The 13,500-nt window shown below is 43.5% G+C and overlaps 1 protein-coding gene across 1 annotated transcript; it reads left to right on the top strand.

Moving 5' to 3' along the window:
* Nucleotides 1–705: 705 nt before the first annotated feature.
* Pthlh (parathyroid hormone like hormone) lies at nucleotides 706–12,141 on the top strand. Its single transcript, XM_052172772.1, has 4 exons — nucleotides 706–1,297; nucleotides 1,486–1,611; nucleotides 6,826–7,242; nucleotides 11,690–12,141. The coding sequence occupies exons 2-4, from the start codon at nucleotides 1,508–1,510 to the stop codon at nucleotides 11,697–11,699; spliced, it is 531 nt and encodes a 176-aa protein (XP_052028732.1). The 5' UTR covers nucleotides 706–1,297; nucleotides 1,486–1,507; the 3' UTR covers nucleotides 11,700–12,141.
* The last annotated feature ends 1,359 nt before the right edge of the window (nucleotides 12,142–13,500 follow it).

Below are 13,500 nucleotides of genomic sequence, written 5' to 3'. Positions count from 1 at the left end.
TATTGTCTAGAAGGCAAAATTCTTTGAGTGGTTCCTGTGTTCGTTTCAGCAGGATCTGGGACCTTGAGGAACCAGTACACACACACACACACACACACACACACACACACACACCCTCTAGATCCTTTCCTGTATGATAACAACTCACAACTTTCTCCCCCACTCCCCACCCAGCAGCTCTGAGAAGCTGAAGCAATTGGGATAAGGTCACACAGTGAATCTATAGCAGGACATAGAATAGGTTATCAGAAGAGTGGGAAAGAAGTACTCTGGGCGCTCCAGGTCTTCTCTGATCACAAAGTGGGTCTTCATCCTTGCTCACACACCCTTTCTGGGATCTGCTCCAGATGTGATGCCTGTCCCCAGCCCTTCCCAAACAGTAAGGCCAAAAATCGCCTTTGCTATCCTGGGTACTAGGGTTAGTCCCTTCCCCAAGAGAAGGCCACACCAGGCAGGAAGGTTGGATTGCAGTCTTGCGAGCTTGCAAGCGAGCTTGGGACTCTTGGGATTCGCAGGCCACCCAGGGTTCCTCCTTGCCGCCCGTGGGGACCTGGACTCCTGGACCTGCGACTAAGACAACAGCAGGCCGGTTCAAGAGGAGGAGAGCGTCAGATCGGCCCACGCCGGCCGGGACTGGGGTGGGGCTCCGTGGCTCCGGGCTCCCCTGTGCTCCCCGCCCCCGCCGGCCTGCTCACCCCTGCCTGTTCTGCCGGCGCGCGTTCCTCGGGCGCCACCTCTTTGCGACTCGCTCACTTCTCAGCAGGTTGGCCCCGGAGCGTGTGAACCTTCCAGGGCTGGGCTCACAGCTCCTCTCCAACCTGCGCCGCCCCAGCTGGGCCGCTCCGCCCCGCCGCCGGAACCCGCCCTCGCGGCCACCTGGCCCTCGCATCCACGACACGCGCGCCTGCAACTTGTTCAAGGGCGTTGTGGAATCAACTTTCCGGAAGCAACCAGCCCACCGGAGGAGGTAGACCGACAGCTATGTATATATACGCGCTCTGCCGCAAGTGGTTGTGCACCCAGAGGCCCGGTGCGCAGGACAGCTGACTCCTGCGGGACAGTCGCGTTTGAAGAGGGGTTCGCCCTGCCCCACGACCCCGAGCGCTGCCGCCAAGGCTAATTAGGCATTGCTATGGGAGCCACAGCAACGCGCCACGCATCCCCGACGCCTATGTAAAACGCTCGGTTTTCACTCATCTTTCAGAGGAAGCTCTCTGATTGCATTTTCCCCTCTCGGGTCCCTTTTTGCCTGTGCGGTTTGAGAGAGGCACAGTTGGAGGCGCTGATTCCTACAAAAGTAAGTGCTCGGGGCTCGGAGACACTTTCTTGCTTTCTTTTTCTTGTTTTCTTTTTTCCTCATAACTTGTGAGATGCCCTCGACATTGGAGTGGCTGTTGGGAAGCCAAGGGGTTCTCAAAAGAGGGAGCGGGTCAGTACAAGGAAGAGATGGAGAGCCAGACTGACCCTCGGGTTCCACTCTTGCAGGTCTCCAGAGCCAGCGAGCGGCATGATGCTGCGGAGGCTGGTTCAGCAGTGGAGCGTCCTGGTATTCCTGCTTAGCTACTCCGTGCCCTCCCGCGGGCGCTCGGTGGAGGGGCTTGGCCGCAGGCTGTAAGTACCCGATCTTTCTCCTGGGGCGAGGGGTGGTGGTGAAGACCAGCGCCCAGAGGTGGCCAGGCTGAGTCGGGCGATGCCGAGTAAGCAGAGGGTTCAGATCTTCCCTGATGGTCCTACCTGAGTTAGACACAGTCACGGGGTACCTGTTAGTAAGGAGCTGAACCCAGGAGAGCCACCTAGAGAGCTGGTGAGACCCCAAAAGGGGATAGGCACGAGACAAGTTTGATGTGCCTTTCTGTAAGAGGGAGTCTTTTTCAGAATCTCCGCTGGCAAAATATCTGCCTGTAGGGAACCACCAAAGTTACTTTATCCACCGGGAGGTTCTGAAACTCAGCAGGAAAGTGAGGAATTCAGGAACTGTCTGTGTGCTTGTGTGTGTGTGTGTGTGTGTATACACTCATGTGGATATGTCTAAATGTGGGTGGCAGTTTATGTGTGTAAAGCAAAAACTTTGTGTCTAGTTTTATTATGAATGACATAATTTTAAGCATATAAAACAGAACTTGTTACATAACAAAGAATATTATATAATTTAGTAGTAACTTTTTAGTGGCAAACGTCCAACTTTAGTATCGATACCATTCAGGAAGGCAGAGTGTGCTTGTCTCCAAAATGGACTTTAGGCGTGGAAACTTTCTTTTTCCTGGAATTATTGCTAACGGTTCTTTAATCCGGAGTCGAAGTATTTGCATTGTGGTCTGAAAGCTTGTAGTTCAGCATTCTCAGCTGGTGGTTGGTTTTTTGATTTTTTTTTTTAAGAAGAGTGATTTTGGCTTTGAGATAAGCATACATCTAAGTACACCAACAAAATATGGCTGCAGTGTTTGGGAAGGAATAGGCATGCTTGAATCTGACTGTCTTGAATGGCTATTGGGCACAGCAGTTCATCGATGTAGCTGTAATACCATCTAGAGCTGCTCTCTTAGCACAGACTCTGTTCAAGATGGGAAAACCATAACGTTTAAGAACTGAGCCATTCTGCTCTGGAGAAGGCATTAGGAGGACTTGCTCACCTCGAAATAGAAGCAACAATATCTACCTAATATTTACAGTCAGGTTCCTGGTGCTTCTTGTAAACTCCCAAGGGTATACAAAAAGGCGACTGTTCAGCGTCTGCTTCTGGACTATTCTTATTAGTTAGGCAGAAAATCTTTAAATGAAATTACTTTAGACATGTCTGGATCTTGGCACCAAAATGAAACTCTATTATGAATCTCCTAAAGCGAGTTGTGTGGAGCATTGTACTGGAGATAAGGCAGCATTGTCCCAAGGGTGAGTGTACTGCTGACTTATTTCTCAAAATTGTCTTCAGACTTTTCCCTCATTTTTGAGACTTGTGTGAAATTCAATTACCTAACATCGAAATATAAATACAGATGAGCCGATTTAAAAAAAAAAAAAAAAAGCACACTTACATACTGTATTTATTTGGATAAGAATTTCTGTCTTGGAACGGGGCCAACTTTTTCTTTAAAGTTGCTTAATACCTATTTTCTCTTTAGAGAGAGAGTAAATGAGCCATGCTTGAGCCTACAATGACAGCATGAAAACAGCGCTGAGCTGTCCTTACGGCTGTTTTTAACTCCTTCTTTGTTGCATATTATGGAACTACCCCTCGGAGAACATTTGGCAGCTAGGGACGGTGCTTTAGCTCTGTCAGTGAAATATAGTAATGTACTTAAATGCTCACACTTGGCTATGGTTATAAAACTACGAGATCCTCACTCACATACCTAATGGCTAATAGTGCATCACATCACTATGGAGGTTTTTGAGTGGAAATCATCATAGCCAAATAGAGGTGTTTTTTTAAAAAAAAAAACTCATTATTTTTGCACACATGCTGGACAAAACATTTATGGACTACTTCCCAAGATCAGGCTAGCTCCTTGAAAGAAATTCTAATTTACTGCCAAACCCTAGTATCCAATTTTAGGGACACTGCTTAAGATATATTGATTTTTTTAAGCTAAAGATTGGCACAATTTTAAAGACAGGAGACTACTGTAAGTGCACTTCCTAAGCCATCGGAAAGAGAATAGTAACAACTAGCTCGTGATCAAGTTGCCTACTGGAAAGTGGGGGTGGGTGGGTGCTGCTGTGTAGACGAACACAGTGGTTCGAGGTTCTCCATGTCTGCCATAGCAAGGGAACCCCATGGGATGGAGAAGCCTGAGGCGCCGTTGGCTCTCTTGCCTAGGCCAGCCTAGGTCTATTCCACATAACGAAGGAATAACTTTCTACTGAGTCAAGGGGATTGGAAGGCAGCTCTGTGAGTCATGCTAACCCTAACACCCTAACCCTGTCTCCTCTGTGGACCACAGAGCTTTTCTCAAGCTCCTAGTGCATCCCCCAAGCCTCACATCAGCACACACAAACTTGGGCAGAGAATTTTCCATGGCTGCTGTTCCCCTTTCCTTGACAGCTCCTGAGACGCTTCATTTCCCTCCCTGAAAACTCCCTTGAGAGTGTTTTTTTTTCTTTCTAGCAGAACAGCTATGTTTTAACTGAAGTCCAAGTTATCTCTGTGAAACTTTTGACCATTTTTTCTTTTTCTTTTTTTTTTTTACAATAATCAAAGAGGACGATAAAGCATTAATGCACTCATCTTTCCGTGTTGGCGCTTAGGCTTGTAATAAGATCCATGTGAACCACTGTGCTATGAAATGTGTTTACAGATAATGATTGTTGCCATATTTGCAGCTAAAATGTTTCAGAGTTATCTACTTTGAAAATCCCTTGAATTTATTTCTCGCAACCAAGATCTATCCTGTTTGTTCATGTTAAATATCTCTGTCATCTCTTATAATACTTTGGATAATTTCATGAAGCTTGTTTCTCATTGATGATAAAATATCACCGTGTTCTTCCACTCCTTCAATGCAATTTCCAAACAGCTATGTGTTCTCCACAGTATATTAAAGGCAGTTGTCCTAAAGATATTAAGTAATTTGTCTTAAGAGTATGTAAGCTAGGAACCATGTACCCCAGCAGAGAGGTACCAAACACCATGCTACTTGCGTTTTATAAAACACAAGGATAAACTATTATTGCTTTTTCTGTGAAAACCAAACTGGGGAGTACAGCTTCTCAGTTGTGAAGGTGCCATGACTCACACTGGCCGGCTTGCCAACATGACAGACACCCATGCTAATGACAGAGGCAGGGGCAATGGTGACTTGATTCAAATAGACCAACTAGTAAAGATTTGGCTCCAAGTTCAGACAGAATTGAGAATTACCTTGAAGACAAAAAGTGGGAAAGAACTAAAAGTCCCTAGGACGATTAATTATCAGCAAAAGTTTCTTTCTAATGGGGTTTTTTGGTAAAATATTCTGAACTGTGGTGCTTTGAAAGCCACTACCATTAAAGTAATTGTGCCCTTTAAAATGTTATTGGAGGATATAAATACATTGTACCCAAACCCCAAATTTGTAGACTATTAAAAGTTTCCAGATTACTGTTACCAGAGTAAGAGAATTTTAATCTATTCACATGTGGCACCTTCAGAAAGGAAGAGCGCCTCCTTCGTGCCTCATTTATCCAGGCTCCTGTTAAATTCCTTCTCATGATGTCATGTCTTTTTTTTAGAACCAGCTATATGGCTTAAAGTCAGTCCCCATACCAAACTACTACAAGGAAGCTGGCATTCTGACCCCACCCCACCCCCACAATAAAGCAAGCTCTGAGAATCCTGCCTCTACATTCTGCTGCTGAAAACGACTTTGGGAGGAGTTGGTTGGTCCATCCATTGTCATGAGCTTATTCTGCTCTTCTCTGTCTTGTCCCCTTGCTGTGGCATTCACGTCTGCCTTACCTGGGCTTGGGGACATGCTGGGGACTTTGGAGAATCAAAGCCTTGCTTTGTAGACTTTCCTCATCTCCATTTCTCATTTACCACATCTTTAAAATGGGCCTAATGAAACTGTTCATTATTCTCTTGTTTCTCTGAGGGGTTGGCAAAGTTTTATTAAAAGAGCTAAATAGCCCCAGACACTCCTGTGAGAATAAAGTAAAACATTCAGGAAATGGGCCTGTGAAATACACTCAGATATTTCTGAAGAGAAACAATTCAGAGGGCTAGGTCTACTGGTGAAAACTGGGATTTGGTATAAACTTCATTAAAAGCTTTAGATGGTGATGCATACCTACGATCCCAGCACTTGGGAATCTTTTAAAAAAGGAGCAAAAGAATGAAAGAGAGATAGAGAGATGGGGAGGAAAGAGAAAATAAAGTATAAATTGAAACAAGCCCAATGAGTGGTGTAGTGGGTGGGGACTGGTGTAAAACACAGATGCTGTCAAACTCAAGGCAATCCGCACGCCTCAGCTTCCTAAGCACTGAAATTATGGGTGTTTCCATCTTCCTACCTCCCTCTCAGATTTTTTATTAAAAAGAAAACATTAACAAGAATAGGTATCTCATTGAGGCAGAGTTCAGAATAGACCACCTGCTGCTACTACTGTAGGCAGAAACTAGTCTGTTTGGCCCCTTCTCCTTCCTATACAGGTTCCTGATGAGTATTCGTAAATGTTACATTCTTGCCTCTTGGTCCAATATTTCCCTAAACTGCCTTCCCTTCAGTCCTCCCTCAGTCTTCCTGCCTTCCTCTCACAGTTTCTATTTCCGCTGTTTGTGTTATCATCGTCTCACAGTGTGTGTGTGTGTGTGTGTGTGTACACGCACGTGCGCAAGTGTGCATGTGAGTGTGTGTGTGAGCTTGGAGGGTGCTCACTTAGTGCAACTTCATTTGCATTTCCTAGGATTCGCACATTTTTTTCTCCAACAGAACTCTGGAAACTGACAGGATGCTCATAGTTAGGATCCATCTCCTAGTTAGATTTTCTGCAGCAATACCTCAGGGCAACCTATTTTATTACTTATTGTATATTTCCAGTGATGCAGACCGAACTAAGCAAGGGTTTTGTGACTGAGTCTCATTTCTGAGCATGAATCAGAGTCATGGAAACTGAATCATGTTGCCAGCAATGGCGGGAGCTGAATTTGACGACCCCTTTACTTCTTTATACAAATAACCCCCCCCCAAGAATTTTCCTGTTCCCACCATGGCGAGATTTGGGCACTTGTTCCTAGGCCTCCCGTGCCTATCTCCCTTCCCTACTCTAGAAGCCAGCTACTCGCCAGCTTATTCTTTCAAGGAACCCATGCGCAGGGCCTCTGCTGACAACTGTCCTCTCCCCTGACAGCAAACGTGCGGTGTCTGAACACCAGCTACTGCATGACAAGGGCAAGTCCATCCAGGACTTGCGCCGCCGCTTTTTCCTCCACCATCTGATCGCGGAGATCCACACAGCCGAAATCAGAGCTACCTCGGAGGTGTCCCCCAACTCCAAACCTGCTCCCAACACCAAAAACCACCCGGTGCGGTTTGGGTCAGATGATGAGGGCAGATACCTAACTCAGGAAACCAACAAGGTGGAGACTTACAAAGAACAGCCACTCAAGACACCGGGGAAGAAGAAGAAAGGCAAGCCGGGGAAACGCAGAGAACAGGAGAAAAAGAAGCGAAGGACTCGGTCTGCCTGGCCAAGCACAGCTGGGAGTGGGCTGCTTGAGGACCCCCTGCCTCACACCTCCAGGACCTCGCTAGAGCCCAGCTCAAGGTACCTTCCACTGTACTCAGCAGGGCTCCCCTGCCTCCTTTTGCCTTGGTCCCCGAGACCCAGAATCTTCTGTATCTTAATCTGTGACTACATGATTTTAGACCAGTATAGGCCACACTTCCGGTTCTAGTCCTTATTACCCCGCTAGACAATTTAATTTCCCTACTTCTCTCCCTACCCCACCGGACCCCTGCCAGCCCAGTCAACCAACCTACCTACCTACCTTCCTTCCCCCTTCCTTCTTCCCTTCCTCCCCCATCCTCTTCCCTTTCCCCTCCCTCCTCTTTCCTCTGTTAACTCCCTCCTTCCCTCCTTCCCCTCCTTTTCCTGTCTTGCTACACACACACACACACACACACACACACACACACACACACACACACACACAGGGTCTTCCCCACAGCCAAGGCTGACTGTGGGCTCAAAGCAATCCCCCTGCCTCAGCCTCCCAAATGCTGGGATTATAAGCATTTCCTACCAACAGAGTCAGTAGTTCTAATCTTTATCTGAGCTTCTGAACCTGATGAATCTCATCATGGTTTGCTGGGAAATTATACTTGTTCCTCAGGTCGACATCTTAGAAAACTTTCCAGATGGTTTTTTTTATTTCTTGCTTTTCATTCCTTGTTTTCAAAGAGGACCTCAGAAGGCCTTGGCAGCCCACCACCCATGGCCAGGCAGTGTCTCACAGAAGAGCTTCTGAGCCACTTAGACATTATTCAATTAAGTGTACTTCATTATATTTCCATCTTACTTTAATGTAAAGAAATCAAGCTATTTTTGAAACACATGCTTTGTATTTATTTGATTTTTTATTACATTTAATCAACTGAGCTGGTTTCTACCAACCCCCTCCCCCAAATAACAACAACAAAAAACCAGAACTGTTTCTGACATTTTTTGGTCTTGGTTTAGATTTCAGTTTTTCTCATATACATTTGCACAATAAGCTGGCATGATTTCCCCTACTGGCACAGTAAGAAATAAGGAGCTGCCACATCTTGCAGCTGGCTTACCCTTCTCTTACAGGACAGGGACTCAAAGCACTCACAGGTAACAAGAGTTCAGTAACTCAGGTTCAGGTCTCTGGCCTAGCGTTAACATTAACATCCACCACCTTGAGCAAATGAAGAGTCAGTTTAAGAGTCGCTTTTGTCTTCTGTGACGAAGTGCCAAGCTCTTGGAGCTAAGAGAAAACTACATGAGATTACACGATTTCAAACCCTTGTTGTGGCATCTAGAGACTGGGTTCTGTTAACTTCATATAAATGTATGTGTTTGCCATATATTTTATATGGCAAGTGGCCAAGTCTCTATGAGGCAAAGGAGGACAGATATTAATTTCATTTTACCGCACAGAAAACCAAAACACCTCCCAAATGACTGGAGAAGCCGAGTTAGCTGGTAGAGTTGGACTGTACACCCCAGGGGCAGCCAGGTCCACTTCCTTCTCCCCAGCGCTCAGGCAAGTGCTGTGTTGGCACAGACTTCTCCATGTTCACCCACTGATAGGATCTGCTGCTTTGTCTTGCGTTTTTACTTCTCAGTATGGAACTTCTGTGAGGTTTGAAAGGAGGAGGAAAGCCACACAAGAACGCGTCCTATGCGATTCGTGATCTCTTTATTTAAAGTCCCCGTGGCTGTTCCAGCTCTTTGACTTGGTACAGACAGGATTATGGAGCTCAAAGGGGGAGATAGTCTATCATCTCTCTCTCTCTCTCTCTCTCTCTCCCTCTCTCTCTCCCCCCCTCTCTCTCTCCCTCTCTCTGTGTGTGTGTCTGTCTCTCTCTCTCCAAATACATGAAGAAACAGTAAATAAAACAGAAATTACATTGAATATATTAAAGATTTATTACTCAATGTGCAGCCACATTTGAGAACTCCCAAGCACAGCAGTTAACTGGACCTGACTCACTGACATACCCAGGGTACTTCAAGACGTAAATACAACATATATATCTATAGCTAGTGCAAAAGCTCCTGCTAAGTCCTGATTTTATCAATTATCTTATAGTATGTATATATACTATAAAAGAACTATATTAGTCTTTTAAATTAAAACTACTATAAAAGTCTATATTAGAACTATAAAAACAGAAGCATAAGTAATTTTCACGAATGCTTCTTTCCTTTAAAGTTTGTACTCATCTTCAGGAGTCTGAAAAATATTAACAATCAATGTTCATCATTTTAATATCTGATGCTAAGCCTCCATTAAAATGTGTCCAGAAAAAAAAAAGGAGACAGTGTCCTAAGCAAAGACAGGCAGAGGCTGAAAGTAGTTACTCACAAGGGGTAAGATCCAGCGTGCGCTGCTCAGAGTACGCACAGACTGAGGCAGCCAAGTGAAATCTTTAGATTAAAGATATTAAAGGTTTGTTAGTGACCAGACTTTTAAGAAAATTCTTACTAGTTTCTCTAAGTTGGAGCTATATGGTGATTTCAGAAGTCTGACAAAGTGGCAGGTGTGAGCTTCAGTATACATTATTATATAGTTTCTTAAGGGAAACTACCAGGGAAATTTACTTGTTTCCTCTCCTATAAAAATGTTCAAAGGAAATATATATAACTTTTAGCTTTATGATTGCATTAAAATTTTTGATGTTTGATATAAGATGCCCAGATGCAGTTAGGAACTCATTTCTGGAAATTGTGTTTTGGCTTGGAAAATACTGAGTTAGAAAAATATAAAAGCTTTTCAGTGGCCAAAAAAACCCCTAAAACTCTAAGCATTATCACACACACATATACATATACATGTACATACCACATACACTACACACATACACACACCATACTCACACATACATTCACACCACGTACACAGCACATACATATACACCAAACACATACCACACACACATACCATATACTACACACACACCACACATATACATACATACACCACACATGTACCACAGACACATATACACACCACACACCTAACACACACGCCACACACATACACACACTCCCCCCCTTTCATGCTAGCCATTTGAGACATTTTACTTGGCTTTTCCAGTGTGTATCTTTAATAAAGACAAATTCAGAAAGAGCCAAGAAAAGTTCTAGATAAGGTAAAACTTTATTCCTTTCTTTTTGAGAAAAATAATTGTTCAAAATACTATTAATTTCCACTTTTGTTATCTTAAACTCAATCTAATAAGTGTCACTTAGAAAGACACATTTTAGTAGACAAAATACACAAATAAGTGAATTATTATTATTATTTTGCTTTACTGCTAGCATCCATCCATCTCAAACACTCATCTTAAACTCTCCTTTTCTCTGCTGTTAGGAGCTCCTTAAGTCTCCCAACCCAATCAAAACTACTGAGAGAGTCAGTTTCACGAGACTCCCTACGTATTAGCCACTTTTCTTTAAGTTGCATGTGACACGCCAAAGTGGTAGAGACTTTTTGACTCCCACGCCCACACATGTCTGCAGCATAAGGCTCCACCCACACATCCGCCTATTAATTCAATGACACAGTCAATTCCTACTCCCTAAGCATTTCCTTATAAATGAGTGTGTTTTCACTGAAATAGACTTTACAAAGAGAAGAGACAGGCAGCAGGAAACTCTCAGAGCCACGGCCCCATCACTGCCTCTGAGTAATCACACAGACAGAGCAATGGTAACTCACTTTATTCCTAGGCATCTTGTCATTTAAAACAGACTTTTGATGAGACAGGAGGATTACAAGTTAGAGATTGGCCTGGGCTGTGCCATGAGAGTTTTTCTTTTAAGAGAACATTTTTTGTTTCTTTTAAAAAAAATTATTCAAATCAAACTAGGAGAGACAAATAATTCTTGCTTTTTGTCTCTGAAGTTAAAGCCCAGTATCAACCTCATAATGAATTTGTAAAGACAGCTCAAAAAAAAAAAAAAAAAAAAAGAAAGAAAAAAAAAGGGCAGGTCCTGTCACATGAACACAGCGTGTTCTGTTTAATAACCCCTCCTCCAATGTGTGGCCAGCATCCCAGACCTGCAGCATCACAGTCCACAGCTAGATGAGCACCCAAACAGAGTAAACCAACTTTGGACCACGCGAGTCCGATATACCGAGAAACAAACTCCTAAGTGAGAAACACTGGTGAGTGGGGAGGCCCCAGCTTGCTCACCCTCCAGGTCCTCAACGACACCACTTTCCCGACATGCCGCTCGCTGGCCGGCAGTCTGGTTCTCCTTCTGGCTGACCACAGTGGGCTATCCAGGCTCGCCTTTCTGTCTGTGCCACACTGACCTCTCAGTTAGATCAAGGAGTCCAGCCATCGCTGAGGTTCCTGAGATGGAGGACTCGCACAGGGTACTTTCCGTAGTGTACGACTTGAGGTCCTGCCATCTCTTCCAACTGAGATCCTGTCTGTCTCTTTCATATCTTTATCAAGTGTTGTCTGGTCCGCAAGAGAGATTAATCTTATTTCCCCCTTTCTTGTCTTCACAGGACGCATTGAAATTTTCATCGAAGATCTTCCAAGGACAAGTTACAGGATTTTGTAATAGTAAACACATGGAAAGTATTAGACATATTTATTGCCTGTACATACTGTAAATGCATTGGGATCAAATTGTCTCCCCAGGAAACTACACATGGGTCATGTGAATATTTTTCCTTTTTTGCCAAGGCTAATCCAATTATTACTGTCACTGTTACCATAATTTATTTTGTCAACTGATGATGTATTTATTTGTAAATGTATCTTGGTGCTGCTGACTCTGTTTTTTTTTTTTTTTTTTTTTTGTAACATAATGCACTTTAGGTATACATATCGAGTATGTGGATGAATTTGACACAAAAAAGTATCTATTTTGTGGTTCATTTTAATGAGTTCTGAAATATAATTGTCTAGACTGATTTCCTTCTGTGCATGTAAAAATGGCAGTATTTTAAATTTGTAAAGAATGTCTAATAAAATATAATCTAATTACACCATGACTCACAATGTAAATTTTATTCTTTAACATTTCTAATCAGAGAAACACAACACAACCATTTTTAAAATTCTTCTTGAATATAATCCTAAGCTTAATATGTTTATATGGGCATCTACTCTAATGTGTCCACATTAGCTCTTAGTTAAAAACCACTTAAAATGCGTTTTGTCCAATATTTCAGTTCAAGTCAATAGAATGGCTGAACAGCCTGAACTTCAAGTTGAAATAAAGACAACAAAGGGCAAAAAATAAGTAGAGAAGTCAGGAGAAAGGGTCAAAGAGGGTTGACCAGAGTTAAAACCCAGAGGGAGAGGTGGGCCCAAGACTTTGACTCTGAATAAATTTTGCCAACATAAAGTTTAGTTTGCAAGGGCTTGTTCTCATTCATAACAATAATAAAAGATCTGCTCGGGAACTCTGCTGGCTATGGTTTCCTCCTAGAGAAAGAGAAAAAGGTTTGGAAGCTTCAGGCCAAGCCAAAGGCTGTCAGGGGAGGCCCACTGGGCTGTGTCTCCATTGCAGGAGCTCTAATACCTACAACAACACACTCTTAGTGCCACAGGGACCCCATCTCCATTGTGAACCTCACTCTCTTCCTCTCTCAACCTTCTGGTGAAATTGTATTCTGTTGTGTTTTGTTTTGTTTTGCTGTTTTCCAAGATAGGGTTTCTGTGTGTAGCCCTGGATATCCTGGGACTCACTGTGCAAAACAGGCTGGTCTTAAACTCAGATATCCACCTGCTTCTACCTCCCAAGGACTGGGGTTAAAGGCGTGCACCACCACTACCGCCTCTTCCTGATTTGAAACTGTGTTCTTTAAGTGTGTTCAATATAAGACCCAAACCCTATGAATCAGACATGCCCATGCTCAGGAATGTTCTGTCAGGACACAGTCCGCATCCTGTTCAATGCCTATCTGATGCTTGAAAGCACTTAGGAAGTAAAATGCAGTAACTTCCTCCAGGGTCCTTCCACACCAATGTGCAGATAAACGAACACGACACAGTCTACATGAAACTACTAAAGAAGAAAAAGGAAGAAACACGGGGAGAGTATAGGGTTGGACTGACTTTATCAGTGTTGTCTCTTGGGTTTCATAACCTTAAAGACTCTTCTTACCATTTGTAAGAATTTTAAACCTATATTGACAGGTAAATATGAAATATTATACTTACTTCTTATGGATTTATCAGAGATGGTTTTCATATCTAAGGAATATTCAGAGCCTAAGGTATGATACTCTAGCCCTGTATAATGCAAGTACTTTGGAACACCTCAAAAAACAGTTACAGCTTATTCTGTAAAACCCGTCTGAGAGTC

Source organism: Apodemus sylvaticus, chromosome 2 (genome assembly GCF_947179515.1).
Source record: "Apodemus sylvaticus chromosome 2, mApoSyl1.1, whole genome shotgun sequence".
NCBI classification, from domain to species: Eukaryota; Metazoa; Chordata; class Mammalia; order Rodentia; family Muridae; genus Apodemus; species Apodemus sylvaticus.
The sequence above is the reverse complement of the archived record's forward strand: the minus strand, read 5'-3'. Positions and strand labels throughout refer to the sequence as shown.

What these genes read in the sequence shown, in the direction of transcription:
- Pthlh (XM_052172772.1), top strand. Translation starts at nt 1,508, where the DNA reads ATGATGCTGCGGAGGCTGGTTCAGCAGTGGAGCGTCCTGGTATTCCTG. An exon ending in GAGGGGCTTGGCCGCAGGCT is followed by an intron (nt 1,612 to 6,825) that starts GTAAGTACCCGA and finishes CTCCCCTGACAG; the next exon opens with CAAACGTGCGGTGTCTGAAC.